Below are 19,803 nucleotides of genomic sequence, written 5' to 3' on the forward strand. Positions count from 1 at the left end.
TTAAACAAAGGACACTCTTCTATTTTAAAGACAAGAATACATGTCTACATTCTCTGTTTTGGTGATGGTGACTTGTATTTAGATATTACTTTACTGAACATTCTTGCTGTTAATTCTATCTATAATGAACTTGGTCCATAAGTTTCAGAGGAGAAGATTTTTGTTAAAATAATTGCGTTGCTCATGATCCGCTATCCTTGACAGTAAAATACAGTTATTAAGCTGCTCAGATTGTGGTCTGTTAAACAGCAATTAAAACTCTAGACGTATAATTCCGAGCATCACGGGACAACATAAGGAAAAAGTTAACGGACGACGACGACGGACAACGACGGATTCCAAGTGATGAGAAAAGCTCACTTGACCTTTTGGGGCCAGGTGAGCAAAAAAGGAATGATTTTACAGTTTTTGGACAATATTTTTAAAGTGCTTTGAGGTATTTTCATGAAACTTTGGTGACTTCTTTATATAGATTAAGGTAACCTCCCTTTTAGTTTTTGTATATAAATTTTTGATATGACATTGAGAAATTATTTATAGGTTTCATAACGAGTGAGAATGGATATGATCGCTTGATATCAACTCGAATTATTTAATTTCAATATAATAATAAACAAGCCTCCGGTGAATTTATTATTACTATTTGAATAAAATAACGAGAGGAAATTATTTACTTACTTACTTACATGAATTAAATAACGAGAGTTGATATCAAGCGATATCCCATTCTCTCAAGTTGTTAAACCTATTTGTCTTATGGTCAACACTATCACTGTGTTAAATTAAAATTTCCGCGAATCGTTGGTCTTGTGTTTTGCACACGAAATGTACATCGTCGTTACCTTTGATGGTCGTCAATGACCTAACGAATAGCCAATGGAAATGCCGTAATGTCGTCTTACGATGCTGGATAAGCAAATAAAATTAACGCAGATTTTCGTATCACACTCCGTGCAGTGTGATATAAGAAATGTCTATTCATGCAAGAAATATATAATAAGCCACAACCATAAGAGAATGAACTTTATTCTTTGAAAACGCGACGGGCGTATCATGCGCCCTTGGCGCAGCTGTTATTATAAAACGGAGTAAGAAACCTACTGGACAGCAGAGAAGAATCAGAAAAATGCTATGTAATAAAAAATATTCTACTAAAAGAGGTATGCCCCCTCATTCACACACATTCACAGATTTAATCCGACCAGTTTTTATTCCCATTGTAAATAAAATCTGAATAAAATTTCATATATAGTTAACAATGAAATGAATAATTCATCAGCTTAATTCACTATTTGTACGTACGTCTCAATACAAATTGTCTATGCTTACATTAGATTGTTGACATCATGAATATATACTGTACATGTAATTTATAAGATGTGACAAACAACAATATATACAAATGAACGATACTTGTTTATAAAGTGTAAGTGTTAGTACAATTTTATCAAACTGATGAATGTATTGGTTTCGTGCCTAAAAAGTACACAATTTGAACCTTTTTTTATTGTTTATAAACGCAAATACACTGACACATAACATTCTAAGCTATATGAAATTTGTATAATCACTCGATAAAACACGGACGCACTCGAAAAATCCCGGACTGCTCTCGAAAAAACCCGAACACATAGAAATGAATTTAGTCTCAAAATGTCGTTTTCAATGCAACACCAAGAATTTTTGTAAAGTGTCTGTATATCTAAGGATATATGGATTCCATTATGCATTTCCATCGACATTTGCATTGGTATGTGTATAAAATGGCTTTATTCTGTTTTTTGGAATAAAAGCATTGTAAGGCTAAATTCAACTTTTTTAACGAAACATAATGTCGGGTTGATAATATCTTTTTATCTCAAATACTAACACACCTTGTATATCCTTGTATATTTAACTTAAGCTTCTATATCACGTCTTGTTAGAAAGGAAGTCTGTTTGTTTACATTTTTGATCAAATTCACTCGAAAAAAGTGGTCACACTCGAAAAAACACGATCAAATCACTCGAAAAACCACGATCCTTGCCGGACACTATACCTACCGTGTTCATGGCCATAGCATTATAATGTAATTATAAGAATTGAATGCTTCTTTTTTATAATGTAATTGAGTTGTAAAATTCTTTAATTATGATAATTTAGGAATTTGACTTCCGTGACCTTTCAAATGGTGTAATGGTTTCGAATCATTACTTCGATTATAATCAAGATAATGGATGTGACAAAATGACTTCATTCCGTTTGGATTTATTAACTTTAAAGACCAAAAGAAGTCTTTTGTAGACACGCTTGAGGTCGGGAATTTCCCAATGTTACAAATAATTAAATACCTTAACTGACACATCTAGGTTAAATTGATCTCCCATAATACAATATACGAATTGCCTGTCTGTACAGAGAATAAATACATTCTAATATATTATATATATATATAAGAATATCAAAACATCATATTACAGTAATAGTTGTAAACCGATAATAATCGTTTTAAATTAAAAAAAAAAATTCTATTGCTAAAGAGAGGCGAAAAGATACCGAAGGGGCAGTCAAACCCATAAGTCATAAATAAACTGACAACGCCATGACCAAAAATGAAAAGACAAACAGACAAACAAACAATGTTATTTCATTTGTTAATTGGTAATTTGTATTTACCATTATTGTAAATAAAAAACAACGGTGAACTTTTTACATTATTATTTGCAGAAATAAATAGCAAAAATATTAGGTTCGCATCACCAAAGAGTTCATGCGCCATCACTTGTCATCTGTCGTCGTTGTCCGTTATCGTAAACTTAAAAAAAAAAAAAAAAAAAAAAAATCCTCTAAGAGTACCGAGCAATATACTCTTGAATCTTAACTTAGTACTTTTCAACATCGTACTTTGCTTTGCCTTTTAATCCTCTTTATTAAGGTGGTACCCAACACCTTGACTAATATTAATTTGGCTCGTTTAATTTTCATAAAATTTTGACAAAATGTTTACTTTGACCCTTTGACAAAAATATAAAAATTTGAAAAAATTTGAACCAACCACTTTATCAGAAAAATTTCATTGGTTATATAGCAGTTTGACAAACGCTAATTTTGATCATTGAGAAGCTTAATATTTCCTTTACAATACAACGTTATTAAAACGTTTAGCTGATTTTTACAGAGTTATCTCCCTGTAGTGTTAGGTACCACCTTAAAGCGTCACTGTGGAGTAACTAGAAAACAAAATCCGTTTGGCGTACACCGCTATAAGTTTGATATTTTTTTTCTCAAACTTTACCTAGATATAAAACTGTTACCTACATTTGTAGTTACAAAATTGTACCAGGGAATTGTGTCCAGTCACAAACATCATGGCCGTCTTTGCTCAAAATAGAACATAGTATAAAATGCTTTTTTTACTTATATATTAAGTATCAAAACTTAGGAAAAACTGCTATAATTGCTATAAACAGCAGTTAAAAATGATCTATCTGCAATGAAATTTTAAAACGTTTCGAAAAAATCCGTTTTAGAGTGTTGTCCTTTAAATGTAAAATTCTGGGTTTTGTTTTGTTCTGTTTTTTTTGTTGTTGATTGAAAACTATTGTAGATTATTTCATATCTGTTAAGAATTAGCTTCTCCTATTGAATAACAAGGGGCCACATGATATTCTTTATTCTTCAGTAGAAAATTCCGTCGGTCTTAAACAGAAAAATACGGATTGGAAAACCGGTCGTTAACAGACTTTCACATGTTAATGACCAGTGGGGCGCGGTTTCTCTGTTTGGAGTGATGTCCTTTAATAAAACGCAATTGAAGTTATTGAATTGTTTACCATATGTTTTCGTTAATTATAAAATGATAAAAAACTTTATTTTGTATTCATATACTGAAAAAATGCACTTAAATGCATGGCAGTGACTTATATAGTTATTACTATGACTGGTCTTCACTCTTTCCTATAGAAATCGTACAATAACTCGAGTTTGCTTTAAATAATTTGAATTTATGAGAATTTTTTAAAACATGGTTCCTCAATGAAATAAACATAATAGTTATTGAAGAACTGGTCATTATCGTGATTCACATAATTCACAACAATAGACAATTTACGGCGCTGTTGTTAACTGAGCCCGGGAATTTAGACACGATCCGGGTAAACTTATCGAACCTTTGGATAACTTTTTCTAAAAAGTTTCAAATTCAACATTGTAATTATATCTTTGAATATTATTTTTATTGGTATAAATATTGATTTTTTTATCAGTAAATTGAAACCATACTAAATATTATTGTAACAATACTTCCAAGGTTAGGGGAGGGTTAAGTGTTCACAAACGTGTCTAACCGTACCACATTCTGGATGTGCCTGTCCCAAGTCAGGAGCCTGTAGTTCAGTGGTTGTCGCGGGTTTATATCAATCATACTTGTTTTTTTCGTAAATTGGTTTGAAATAAATTAGGCCGCTAGTTTTCGCAGTTTAATTGTTTCATATTTTTTTTTGTCGGGGCCTTTTATATCCGATTTTACGGTATTGGTTTTTCTTATTGCTGAAGGCCATACGGCTAGCTTTAATAGCTTACAACCACTTCATTTGAACTTTGGTGGACAGTTGTCTCATTGGCAATCATACCACATCTCCTTATTTTTACAATATATTCATAGTACTGTGTTTGACTTGCAATATCCAATTAACATGTTATGAACTCCCAATATTTCTCAATCATAATGCATTTATATTTGTTAGATGTGCATCAGTACCACATATGCAGTACCATGGTTATGATATTCATTTCGTATTTTATAAGATAGTGTAAAACTTAACTCCGAAACACCGGTGGACGTAGCTTTGCTTAACTCAACGTAGCGTAGCAAGGAGGACGTTACCACTGTTTCGGAGTTTGAGTGTAAAACGAACTTTTCTAAGTTAAAAGAATAACCAAAGCTACACCAGGTTCACATTTGGTGTGTTGAGCTTTTCCCGATAAACCTTCATCAGAAACGCTTAATTATAAAAAAGAAGATGTGGTATGATTGCCAATGAGACAACTCTCCACAAGAGACCAAATGACACAGAAATTAACAACTATAGGTCACCGTATTGTTGTTTAACGTTAAGGATATATATACTAGATGAAAACATGAGCTAAGGTCCATTTGACATATTTAAACCTTAGAATTTCTAATTCTTATCAGTTCATAAGCACTGCCAGCTAAGCTTATAAGACCGTCAAGCACTCGCCACCTACCAGCTAAGATAATAGTAATACTCTCAGGGACTATCATTCTACCAGCTAAGCTTATAGTACTACTAGTAATACCGTCAGTGTCTAGCTTCTTCCAGCTAAGCTTATAGTAACACCCTCTGGGACTAGCTTCCTACCAGCTAAGCTTATAGTAATATCATTAGGGACTAGCAGTCTACCAACTACTAGTAAGCTTATAGTAATACCCTCAGGGACTAGCGTTTTACCAGCAAAGTTTATAGTTATACCCTCAGGAACTAGCATCCTACCAGCTATGCTTATAGTATTACCCTCAGGGACTAGCATCCTACCACCTTAGCTTATAGTAACATCCCCAGGGACTACCAACCTACCAGCAGCGGTATCGATCCAACGCCAGAAAATGAAAATAACATTTATAAATTTGTCGCGTTGGAAGCACTTTTAATATTTACGTATTTACACACATTATTCATTTGAGTAGATATTTACTCTTTCGATAAATATTTGCACTATTTTTATTTCTATTTATCCCTAGAGACTGCTACATACATGTAGAACTGAAATCATATTGGTACAAACACAATGCTGATAAAATAAACTGAAATTATTATGTGCATTTTAATAGTATTACGATTTTTGAAGAATGGACAGAAATGCGAGACTAATTATTGTAATTTCAGGAAAATCTGCATACTGATGTATCATATATCAGATACATGCATATGAATGTGAGGTCTTATTAATGCTATAGTCACATAGTTGTATTGTTCACAATGATAAAAACCTCGCAGTAATTTCGGAATATTAAGTACCTATTCCGTGCAAACAACATGAGTTTTTTTTTGTTGTTGTTTTTTTTTTTTTTTTGGAATAACATTCAGGATCATTCAATGTTTGCTTGTGAAGCAGGTTTGGAAAGCAAAAGAAAAAATAACAGTTTATGGACATAAAACCTAAACAGTCTACCCCGAAAATACAACTTAAGATTCATGACCCTCGTGGATAGTTTACTTTAACCTTTATGTTTTGGGAGTGTTTGTAGTCTGGGTAACAGTTTAATTTGGGTTTCGATACACAAAAAAGAATAAGACAATCAAATTTTAAATTTTGTGTTATTGATAAACAAAGAAATATGCAAATTAAACACAATACAATTTGCATTTGAACTTTCAAATGTTCATTTATCAGTATAAATCTCCATTTCACACAAGGTTAAATACTCGGGACCTCCTTTTACGATCTGTGCACGGACAAATCGTCCAATTGTTTTCTTCTGGCATAAAATATTAACGCTTTGTCCTGTAAAACCAGGTCCTACAAAGGTTCCACAGATTCCAGGAAACGATACACCGTCTAGACCAGCTCTCACTTCAACGTCATGCAATCTCTGACCTGCAAATAAAAACAATTTTAAAAATCTAATGATATTAATGACATATAGATTCCATCACTCCAACAAGTGTGTTACGATACTTCTCCTCTCGAGACAGTAAAATTTTGATATTTAAAGCGCGAGGCTTGCCGATCTTTTTAAATAATTAAAATTCAACTGTTGAGAGTGGAGAAATATCGTAATACACGAGTTATATTAGTGAAATCTGTTTTCTGATGATTTTTATCCTTCCTTTTCAAAGATTTGCAGAAAGTTTTGTTCTGTATATGTGACATCATAAAAATAATAATAATAAATTTTATATTTAACGAAGGTAACTCATTTAACATACAATTATTAATCACACACGAGGCCTTCACATATTAAAATGAACAATATATATAACAATCAATGCATAAAAATGAACAATACATTTAAGAATTGAATGCTTCTTTTTGTAAATTCATTGGGGTGTAAAAGCGTTGACCGAAGCACATTTTGTATGAAGCGCGGAAGCGCTTCATTCTAAAAATGTACTCACGGTCAACGCTTTTACAACCCTATGAAATTACTAAAAGAAGCATTTAATACTTATAATTACATTTTTTCGCTATGATCATGAAAACAAAATTACTATCAAATTTTTCTTTTATTTACCTGTGCACTTTATTGTGAAAACGTGTGTCATCGTGTATGTTACAATTCATTTTGAAATGAAGAATGACGCGAGATTGCTGTTAGCCAGTCAAAATAACGTATAATAATGAAACATACATCTAATGTAATTATATAACAATCAATGCATATAACACAATAATTAATATAGATGTACACAATTGCAAATGTATACACACAAGCATGAAAAAAGACTGTTGAACTATATAGCATGGCAAGAATATCATAAGAAAAAAGTTTGTCTACTCATTTTGTTTTGTAATAAAAAGATTGGCACATTTCACCTTGAAGCTTTCTGTATGTCTTGAATCCTTTATATCATATGGCAAACTATTCCAAATAATTAGACCAGAATATTGAAAAATCTTCTTTGAAGTATTCAGAATTTGGCCTTGGTATATGAAGATGTCCAGATGTTGTTGACCTAAGAGAATAACTTTTATAGATCACTGCACGCAGTAAATTTACTAGTAAGATAGTCTGGCGCTAGTCCATTCATTCATTTAAACATTGAAATGGCTTGAAAATATTCTACCCGTGTAAAAATGGTCACCCAAAATTGAATTAAGTTCTTTAAACATTGATATTGATGGATAATCGAAAGGCTTATTCAAAATTTATCTTGCTGTGTGCTTTTGTAGCCTATGAATCCGCTCAACGTTGCAATTTGCGGTAAGACCCAATATGGTGCAACAATAGTCAATTATTGGTAATATATAACTGTTGTGAAAAAGGATAAGACCTTTGCGTGGCAATTATCGTTTCAATCTATTTAGCAGGTATAACCTGCTTTAAAAAATCTCACATACTTTATCTATGTGAATTGACCATGATAGATTTTCATCAATATGGATACCAAGAAGTTTTTCTACTTCCACATTGTCAAATGAATTTTGATTTTGCGATAATACACACAAACAATCATTACAATTCTCAAGTTTTCTCTCAGATCCCATAAACATTCATTTGGACTTTCTGTTATTTATTATCATATTGTTTTCAGCACAGCATTCACTTACGTTTTCAGAGTCTTTATCTAAACAAGAGTTTAAATTCAAAAAAGATTTGGATGATATATGCAAAGTTGTGTCATCAGCATATAATTCAGACTCTGTGTGTTTTAATGTAAACGGGAGATCATTAACAAAGATTATGAATGATAAAGGTCCTAATATGGAACCTTGTGGGACCCCAAATGGTACATTATTGTATCCTGATTCTGTTGTTCCAATTTTATCATCAGACATGGTCGGCTTTTTTCATGACGTCACAATAGGAAATTCAGAAGAAACCACGAGATTTGGACGTCACAATTAAATTTCGACTTATCATTTGCCGAGAACAGATATTTCACTAGTGAGGAGAACAAATTTCTCACCGATCAAGAAATGTGAAAATATCACAAAAAAAATAGAGAAAACGTATTCTACCGTTCATTTTAAAAGCTACTTCCGTTTATTCACGTTGAACAAGGGCGTCAACAAGGGGTAACATCTAATGACATCAACAAGGGGTAACACCTAATGACATCAACAAGGGGTAACACCTAAGGACATCAACAAGTGGTAACACTTTATGACATCAACAAGGGGTAACACCTAATGACATCAACAAGGGGTAACACCTAATGACATCAACAAGGGGTAACATCTAATGACATCAACAAGGGGTAACACCTAATGACATCAACAAGGGGTAACATCTAATGACATCAACAAGGGGTAACACCTAATGACATCAACAAGGGGTAACATCTAATGACATCAACAAGGGGTAACACCTAATGACATCAACAAGGGGTAACACCTAATGACATCAACAAGGGGTAACATCTAATGACATCAACAAGGGGTAACACGTTATGACATCAACAAGGGGTAACACCTAATGACATCAACAAGGGGTAACACCTAATGACACCAACAAAGGGTAACATCTAATGACATCAACAAGGGGTAACATCTAATGACATCAACAAGGTCAACATCTAATGACATCAACAAGGGGTAACATCTAATGACATCAACAAGGGGTAACACCTAATGACATCAACAAGGGGTAACACCTAATGACATCAACAAGGGGTAACATCTAATGACATCAACAAGGGGTAACACCTAATGACATCAACAAGGGGTAACACCTAATGACATCAACAAGGGGTAACATCTAATGACATCAACAAGGGGTAACACGTAATGACATCAACAAGGGGTAACACCTAATGACATCAACAAGGGGTAACACATAATGACACCTTCAAGGGGTAACATCTAATGACATCAACAAGGGGTAACATCTAATGTCATCAACAAGGTCAACATCTAATGACATCAACAAGGGGTAACATCTAATGACATCAACAAGGGGTAACACCTAATGACATCAACAAGGGGTAACATCTAATGACATCAACAAGGGATAACATCTAGTGACATCAACAAGGGGTAACATCTAATGACATCAACAAGGTCAACATATAATGACATCAACAAGGGGTAACATCTAATGACATCATCAATGCGTTCATCCACTTCTCTTCTACCAAGTGTACGTTTCCTTCACTAATTGGTAACCGTAACACATGTCTTCAAATATATATATGCATAGTAATTATCAAATGACATATAAAAGTGTGAAATTCTTCAAGCAATCTTATTCTTAGCCCTAAAAACGAGCTTATAACAATCAGACAGACAATCACAATGCATCAGTATGAAGTAGGTAAGCTATTTTTGGTTTTAATAATAGTGCCTGAAAACCGATCACAAAAGATTAAACACTAAATATGTCACGAGAGTCTTGTCGAGTTTACAGAATAGAGAATATTGGGTGAACAAAATAAAGAATAGAGAAAAATGAACCAAAACAACAAAGAATAGATAAAATAAACCAAAACAAAAATGAATAGATAAAATAAACAAAAACAAAAATGAATAGATAAAATGAACCAAAACAACAAAGAATAGATAAAAATAAACCAAAACAAAAATGAATAGATAAAATGACCGAAAACAACAAAGAATAAATAAAATAAACCAAAGCAAAAATGAATAGATAAAATGAACCAAAACAACAAAGAATAGATACAACAAACCAAAACAAAAATGAATAGATAAAATAAACAAAAACAAAAATGAATAGATAAAATGAACCAAAACAACAAAGAATAGATAAAATAAACCAAAACAAAAATGAATAGATAAAATAAACAAAAACAAAAATGAATAGATAAAATGTACCAAAATAACAAAGAATAGATAAAATAAACCAAAACAAAAATGAATAGATAAAATGAACCAAAACAACAAAGAATAGATAAAATAAACCAAAACAAAAATGAATTGATAAAATGAACCAAAACAACAAAGAATAGTGAAAATTGTCTTGACAAATCAAATAATACAGAAATAAAGGAATCTCTATCCAGACCCTTATTCATGTTCATTTTCTCAGTGATTTTCAGACATATTCGGGACTGTAGATCCTGTACTTATTAACCAAAAGTTATTTTGAGGCGGTCTTTTAGAAGAGGCGAATGTGCATGCTATATGTCAAGCTCTAAACCACCGGAGTTGTGAAGATATCAATTAAAAGAGCTATGAAACAACAACTCAACTTAGGGAGCTACCATTTGATTTTTAGGCGGGGGTGGGGGCTAAGATGACATTTGAAAAAAATAGGCAGGACAGGATTTTTGAGTAAGAAAAAAAAAGGCATGATCAGATTGACACTTTGCAAAAAAAAAGGCAGGATGACAATTTATGTAAAAAAAAAGTCAGGATAAGCTAATAAAAAAGGCAGGACCGTATAAAGTGAAAAATAAAAAGCGGGACAGAGATTACAACTAAAAAAAATGCAGGACAAAATTTGTCATCCTAGCCTCCCCCTCCCCCTAAAAATCAAATGGTAGCACCCTAAAATAAAAGGCATCAACAGGTCAATAATCCGTCTTCAACCACGTGTTTATACAATGATAGAGATATAAAATGGCGCTGTAAGATTAAATCAAAGCACCAAAGAACTATAGGCAGTTAATTAAATAAACCCAAGGCAAACGTGGCAGAAGTTAAGATCAATATTGTGGAAGAATTGGTGTAATTATTTATCTCAGCTATTTCTCAAATATCAAATAATGTTTGTACCGTAATGTTTCCGCTATCCAATCCTACTATTTTCAAAATTTATTTTCAATTTATTTTTTAAAGATTCAATGTCTGAGATTATGCACATACACTGTCCCATGTTGGCGGAGGGATTTGTGCCAGCTCACATGTTTAACCCGCCACATTCTGTATGTACCTGTCCATAGTGAGGACCCAGTAATTTGGTGATTGTTGATTGTTGCTGTATATCATAATTATTTTCCATAATTGTTTTGTACATAAATCAGGCTGCTAGTTTTACTGTTTTACATTTGTCATTTCGGGGTCGTTTATAGCTTACTATGCAGTATAGGTTTTGCTCATTGTTGCAGGCTGTATGATCATCATACCAGATCTATAGTAATTAACTTATGAAACTTCTTCATACACTGAGGATTGAATTTAACTTATGGAGGAATATTCTTATCAGAATAATGGTGTCAACAGTGGTGTATGGTTTAATTCCACTATGTACTAGAGTTTTAATATGTCATATTAGCAGTTTGAGTTGGATCAGCTGGTGCTTCTATGCACAATTATTAAATCATACCTGAAACTATCTGAAGTGGTGTAATTTTCTTGTAGATTATATTACACTAAATGCTGATGTTGTTATAATGGCCTAGCAATGATGCAACATATATTTTTGAAGGCTGTACGGTTGCCTATAATTGCTTACATCCACTTCATTTGAATTTTGGTGGATAGTTGTCTTATTGGCAATCATACCACATCTCCTTATTTTTGTAATAATTGTCTAATCTATAACAAGCTATTAACACAGAGACATGTCTTGCCTATTTGTTATTTTGATAATGCAAATGCTGAAATTAAAATAGAAATACTTTAACATGTAAGTGATATTCAAAGACAATGAACCATGACTGATGGTACAGGGCTGAACAATCTCCATGGAAATGAGATGTGCCAATGCTAATACAACTGCTTACCAAATACCATTGACATTTCATAAGTCGTTCCCTTTAAACAAACCTTAACACAAATTCACTTGTAAACTATGTAAAAGTTTCAAAGTCAATGAACCTTAAACCATTGTGGTGACGTCAGCCTATTCATTTACCGTGGATTCTTTTTCTAGAATCAACGCTTCCTAAATCTGCCGCTGAAATTGACTCACCAAATTATATTGAATTGTTTCCTTTGTGTGCCTAATTTCATTAGGTTTGAATTGGCTAATTTACTGATTTCTGTTCACTAATGGAATTAATTTAAAAACTTACCTTTAATTTTTGTAAGCCTTCACTGGGAATCGAACCCTTCCTTGAAATCTGTTATGTGTGACTGACATCAACACATCGACGAAACCTCTCGGCTACCAATGGGTTGCACTATAGATGTCTATTTGATATATTTAAATGAACATCTGATATACATCGGTTCATTGGACACACAGGGCTTGTACCTTTATATAGATACAATAGGCAGTCGTATAGTATGAGTTGGTAGCCGCGAGGTTAGCATGGTTAAAATCAATGAGTTAAAGATATGGATTTGTCGATTTAGGTTCGAATCCCTGTATTCTCTCTGTTGTTTCAATTCTTAACTTATCCTGGTTTTATTCTAATTTTGCATGTTATAGTGGATATTTTTGTAATAATAGCGAGTTTTACCGTTTTTTTTTTATTATTATTATTATTGGCTATTTCACATGTTTGAAACAAAAATGATTACATTCTATTTGTCAATTTTTGTTTTATAAATACAGTATGATTTCATTTGTTTTACTACATAATTTTACAAAGGTTTGTTCGCAAATTCCTATGCGAGAAAATCGTGATGTGCCTAGAGTACTAGAAAATATTCGATAACATACTTATTATATATACTTTATATATGCTTTTTGGTCGGGTTGTTGTCTCTTTGGCACGTTCCCCATTTCCATTTTCAATTTTATTAGAAATAATTTCGAATATGTCTTATTTTGTATAAACAGATAATATTCATATGCCTGGTAATATAAAATTCTTTAAAGGTAGAAGTGTTATATTTGTATTTTGTTAACCAATTAATTGTGATCTGAGATTTATCAATGCATCGTTGGACACGATAACATGGTTATTTAAACTCACTTACAATACCTTCTAATTAAGAAAAGGCTTTAATTTTGAAAAGAAATTAACACAATAGTTTAAGTTATAGATACAATGGATAAGCGTAGATTCATGAAAAACAAACCATTCGCCCTCCGGGCTCATGGTTTCTTTTTCAAGAATCCACGCTTATCCATTGTATCTATATAACTTAAACCATTGTGGTGACGTCAGCCTATTCATTTACCGTGGATTCTTTTTCTAGAATCAACGCTTCCTAAATCTGCCGCTGAAATTGACTCACCAAATTATATTCAATTGTTTCCTTTGTGTGCCTAATTTCATTAAGTTTGAATAGGCTAATTTACTGATTTCTGTTCACTAATGGAATTAATTTAAAAACTTACCTTTAATTTTTGTAATTTTTATATGCCTTCACTGGGAATCGAACCCTTCCTTGAAATCTGCTATGTGTGACTGACATCAACACACCGACGAAACCTCTCGGCTACCAATGGGTTACACTATAGATGTTTATTATATATATTTAAATGAACATCTGATTTACATCGGTTCATCGGACACACAGGGCTTGTACCTTTATATAGACACAATAGGCAGTCGTATAGTATGAGTTGGTAGCCGCGAGGTTAGCATGGTTAAAATCAATGAGTTAAAGATCGGGATTTGTCGGTTTAGGTTCGAATCCCTGTATTCTCTTTGTTGTACCAATTCTTAAGTTATCCTATTTTTTTTTCTAATTTTGCAAGTTATAGTGGATATTTTTGTAATAATTCAAGAATCCACGCTTATCCATTGTATCTATATAACATAATGAGGGGGTGGGGTTAAATAATCTCCATTGAAATGAAACTTTTAAATACCAATACGTTCGCATACCAAATATCTTTGACTTAAGATTACTGGTTCATCTTAAACTGACATAATCACAAACTAATACATGTAAACTAGTAAAAGTTTCAAAGTCAATATACCATGACTCAGGGGTAAGGACCAAATATTCTATATGGAAATGAAATAATGCTTCCACAACTGCATGCCAATTATCATTGACCTACCACTATTGGTTTCCCTAATACTAACCTAATCAAAAACTAATAAATGAAATTTCAAAGTAACTTAAGTTTCCAAGTCAAAAGAGCATGATTGAGGGGGCGGGGCCAAATAATCTCAATAGAAATTAGACATGACAAAGTTTATACAACTGCATACCAAATATCATTGACCTAACAATAGTGGCCGCATGGTTCCCCCTAAACTGCCCTAATCACAAACTTATACATGTAAACTATGCAAAGTTTCAAAAGTCAATTGACCATGAATAAGGGGGTGGGGCCAAATAATCACCATGGTAATGAGATGTGCCTATGCTAACACAAATGCTTGCCAAATATCATTGACCTACCATAAACTAGACCTAATCACAAAATCACAAACTAATACATTGTTGATGCCGCCAAAACAGCATGCCTATGTCTCTCTTTTTGACTCCGTCAAGGCGAGACAAAAATTGCAACAAATCTAAATAATACAAATATTTTGTCCATCTTTTTTTAATATTTTTATTTTCTTTATTTCTTAGATATATTTAAACAAGTAACAAATATGCATTCAGTAAATATTAATAAAATTGAAAAGAATCCATAATCGAAATACTGCTTCGTAATTATGGTAATAAATAATTCTCCAATTTAACCTTGCTCTTGGATTGTCAAGAATACAAACTAAAATATTTCATGTTTCTGCACAATGCATCAATATCATGAATCAGTGGCGGATCCAGAACTTTTCATAAGGGGGGGGGGGCTCCAGTCATGCTTCAGTGATTCCCTATATAATCAACCAAATTTTTCCCACGAAAGGGGGGGGGGGGCTTCATAACATCATAGTTGTGTAGAGTTTCATTGCTGTAATGCTGTTATGGAATTATTGTGGTGAATAGTCAATCCAGCTGCTAGAGAGAATCATGTATTGTACATGTATGCCTTGCCTCTTCTAGTATTAGCCAAATATTGGTATCAAGCTGAAATAAAAACAAATAAAAATAGGTATATTGCTTATTTTGACAAATACAATGTAGCAAAAAAAGCTTCATGTCATATGTTTATTATGCATTAGTTTTGTCCATGTTCATTGATGCTGTAATAATTAATGCTTGCATTAATAACTAGAGCTGTCTGACTGGATAGTGTGATTAAATTACCCATGATACCCATGTCCATATGTAACAGTGGTTTGATTCCGCCAGTGTACTTTATCCGGAGGAAGAAAATCCCCAGTGATTTTTATCCACCAACAAAAAATCACTAGGGTTTTCTATCCGGGTCCAGTGTAAAACTTCCACCAGTCATTATAAGGTTCTAAAAAGTTTTTTTGAAGGGGAAATATATATAAAATGTGGCTTAATAGTTCTTAGTATATTTAAAAATTGCATAGCTGATTTATGTAAAAAGTGGAGAGTTTTCATCCAAGGAATGTTCACACCAGGAATGATTACACTAGTGATTTTGTACCGGAATGATTGCACTAGTTATTTTATACCCGGCGGGATTAATTAAACTAGTGCTTTAGATCCATTCATTGATGAAGTGATAAGTACTCATTTTGAACACACGAAAACACAATATTGCTTATTAACGAATGAGATTTAAATAATGTTTCTCTGCAAATCTATAAAACCATATGCTTTTAAATTGTCACTTATTGTAGTATTTATATTTATTGGATTGCCTAAGTTTTTTTTTGTATTAGCTTTTCGGTCGACTTGGATATTAAATCATATCTTCTATGTCAATATCAAAGGATGCTTCTGTTATTGAAACTTTATGTAAGAACAAATCTGCTCTTTAAATTTAGTTTGTATCAAGTTCAATGTCCTGATCATTGATAAAGTTATAAAAATATCCTCCTCATCATCATCAATGTTATTTACTAGATTGACTCAGATTAATTAAACTGGTTCCTTGAAAATCATTTTAATTTTAACCCATTTATTTATGTAAACAATAAACCGGTCTAATATAAACAAAATAACGATATCAAGATCGACGCTTTCACACTATTTACATCCAATATTCTCTAGTGAAAAACAGTAACCCGGAATAAACACACGGTGGAATGAAAGTACGCTTACACATGCATTTTAGTTGCTGCTTTGGAATTAAGTATTGAGACAGCAAACTTTTGAGATATTTGGCTTTCAGTTATGTTTTTTTTTTAAATCATTGCATTTGCTTCGGTCATGTCTGTATTACATGTAGGTTCACACATGGTTTGTGATAGGTCTACAGAAATATTTATGATTAAATATTGCAAATCTTTGATTTTATTCATTGTACCATAAGGACATTTGACAAGTCAAATAAAATTTTACTCAACTGGTATACCAATTTTTGATTGGAAATTATAGCACCACAAGCATAAAATATTGGACCATGTCAAGCCTGGTAGGACCACCTGCCCACTGTGCTGAAAGGGTACTAGTGATAACAAAGAGTCAATTTTAGTTATACAGTACAAAAGTTATGTGCAAGACACAAATCAGACAAGGGTTTACTATTATTATAAAGGCCCCTACATGTAATTTAAAGTGATCAAAGTCAAAGACTGATTGACCTGCCCTTTGAAGCTTGCTAAATGAAAATGACACCCGGGGGTCCCGAGTCCATGATGTTACTCCATACATGATCATCATGTATAATACATTGACACTATTTTCTTCCAATTGCCCATATTTTATTATAATTGATAGAACGTCTGTGCTACATGTACCACATACCAAGTTTTGAATATAATAACCGGTAGTTCCAAGTAAAAACATCATAGACAGAGGAGTGCGTTGATCAGTCTTAGACCACACGGGTTTGAACTATTTGCCCACAGGCACGTTTCTGTCAATGGGGGGTTTACTATTCGTACGAGTGTGGATAGTGAACCCCCCCCCCCCCCCATTGACAGAAACAAATGCATTTGCCGGGTAACCCCTATTCGACATTGCTTCGAATTCTAGCTTCAAAATTTTTCCATGACTTTCACTTACTTTGTCACATGAATAAATCTGTTTCCGCTTGATTTATCTCTTCAATGATATGTATGTAATCCCTTAAGTAACCTATATAAACATTGTAATCCTTAAAACGAACTTGAAATTTCTGAAGTATAATCCATATTGACGCCCTACATTTGAAAATGAAAGTACAAAAGCGACACCTAGCGGATAATTCGGAATACTTGGAATGAATTCCCGCCAATAATTCTATTTTGGTCTTACTTCCAGTTTATAAATAAACGGAATAATATTAAAGGAACTTCGAAGGAAATTAGTTATGCATTATACATTTAATCAAGATCAATTAAATAACCACATTCATCACTAACCAAACAAACAATGAATATAATGATTAATAATATTTACCTTTATATCAGTAGAATTCTCCAAATTTTTTTTATAAATCCTTGATATTCACGTTTCTCTTCTAGGTCAACATTCCGGACAAACAATATTCCTGCGCATATTGCCATTTGGCAAATGTAAACGACTTGTATTTAGAAATTTTCGGCGATCAAATATTTAATACAATTCATCTTTGATATCTTAACCAAAAGCACAAGGGATAATAAACAATGTACGGATTTCTATTGAGCACTATTTCCTATGTGCAACGTCAATTGTTATACGTCGTTCGACGATCATTTATGGTTATTTTGGCCATAGTTTTTGTATTGCAGAATTAAAAGTATGAAAAAAATGTCCAATTAGTTATAAAAACATATTAGCCTGTTAGATAACAATAATGGCACCTATATCAGCATTCGTTGAGTAAAAAACAAATCTAGGGTGCTAGCATAAGGCAGCTTAACTGCCTAATAAAAATCTCTCGTGTATCGTTACTAAATAAATTTGGCCGAATACTTTACCATTTTCATCTTGTCTGTTAACCAAAACAACTTTCTTTATCTTAAACATATCTTGAAGATCAATGCTAAGCCATGGGGTAAATTCACCGCGCGTATGAGTACACAAGTATCCATATTGCAGTTTAGGGACAAGTCCATCAGTCGCAAAGGTTGCACCATAAATGTCTGGATTTTCATACGTTGAACTTTGAGTAGCTGGCATGGACAAAGCTATGTTTACTTCTCCTGATTCCATTTCTAAAGACAAAACAGAAATGTATTAATAATGTCTTGTCATAATTATGTCATTATATTTCCAAAAAATAAAGAAAATGCTGATTTTATGCCGTTTTCCATCTCTATTTCCTATGTGGAAACTTCGTGCACATCACAAAAACAACAAAATAATTTTAGAGAAACGTACGTTCTTATAGCTATTTATATAATCTCAGCACATACAGTGTATCTTTCGAATATACATACTTTTCCAATCCAAAATATGCTCAAAAAGAGATTTTAAGCATAACCTTTAAGGTTAATGCAGAGTTTACAGAGAAATTTTCATTTCAGTGCGACGTTGGAGATTTCAGAAACTAAAGTCAAAAATCAAAAGTCTGAGATAAGTCTTTTTCAAATTGGTCATCAGAAATACTTTGGATTAGGAAACTGAAAATCACAATTATTTTCGTTGTTTTCAGGTGAAAAGATGGTCACAACTTTAGTTTTTACAAATTAGGGAACATTTTAAACAATGTGTTTTATGAGATGTCAAAAATTTAAATTAAGAAATTTCTAATTTTCTTAGAATTCTGAAACATTTTGTCAAAATTTTGACTTTTTGACTCATTTCAATCATTTTTTAAAAAGTTACATGATTGCAATTGAAATTTCAACTCCAAATAAATTAATGGATGTGGTGTGTTTCGTTTGTTGTTAAGTTTTTATATTTTGTGAGACATGGGTCATTGTGTACCTTCTTCCTTCAAATGTTTTTACAATTGTTTTTTTTTTGTATATTGGTCACTCCCCCTCCCCCCCCCCCCCCCCCAAAAAAAAAAAGGTCATGACTGAAGAAATGGTTTGTGTTTTTCTCTTTTAGAAGTTTCCCATCCCTCCCCGTTTCAGTGTATTCCTACGCAAATTAAAAAATGGGCGTCAATACCAACAAAATTGTCCTACATGTACTTGGTAACTACAGTAAACTTTTGTCTTATTGAAACAAATAACTAAATTAAATACAATCATGTCATGCCATCTACCAAAAAATATCAGGTGCAAACATTTGTACACCATATCCGGATTTCGACACTTAATGTCTCTTCAGTGATGTTAGGAATCGAAACGGTATTTGGAAGGCCATATAATTTACCTCAATTTAGGATAGACTCTTGAGTTTTGAAGAGTCGAAATAGGATGAACGGATCATATGAACCCAAA

The 19,803-nt window shown here is 32.7% G+C and overlaps 1 protein-coding gene across 1 annotated transcript; it reads right to left on the minus strand.

The window, feature by feature from the left end:
- Positions 1 to 6,383: 6,383 nt before the first annotated feature.
- On the minus strand, positions 6,384 to 18,622 carry LOC127722357 (fucolectin-6-like). The gene is made up of 3 exons (XM_052229242.1): positions 18,388 to 18,622; positions 11,949 to 11,958; positions 6,384 to 6,624 (listed from the first exon to the last, which is right to left on the minus strand). The coding sequence occupies exons 1-3, from the start codon at positions 18,620 to 18,622 to the stop codon at positions 6,384 to 6,386; spliced, it is 486 nt and encodes a 161-aa protein (XP_052085202.1).
- Between the last annotated feature and the right edge of the window lie 1,181 nt (positions 18,623 to 19,803).

This window comes from Mytilus californianus, unplaced genomic scaffold (assembly GCF_021869535.1).
Source record: "Mytilus californianus isolate M0D057914Y unplaced genomic scaffold, xbMytCali1.0.p SCAF_12, whole genome shotgun sequence".
Lineage (NCBI taxonomy): Eukaryota > Metazoa > Mollusca > Bivalvia > Mytilida > Mytilidae > Mytilus > Mytilus californianus.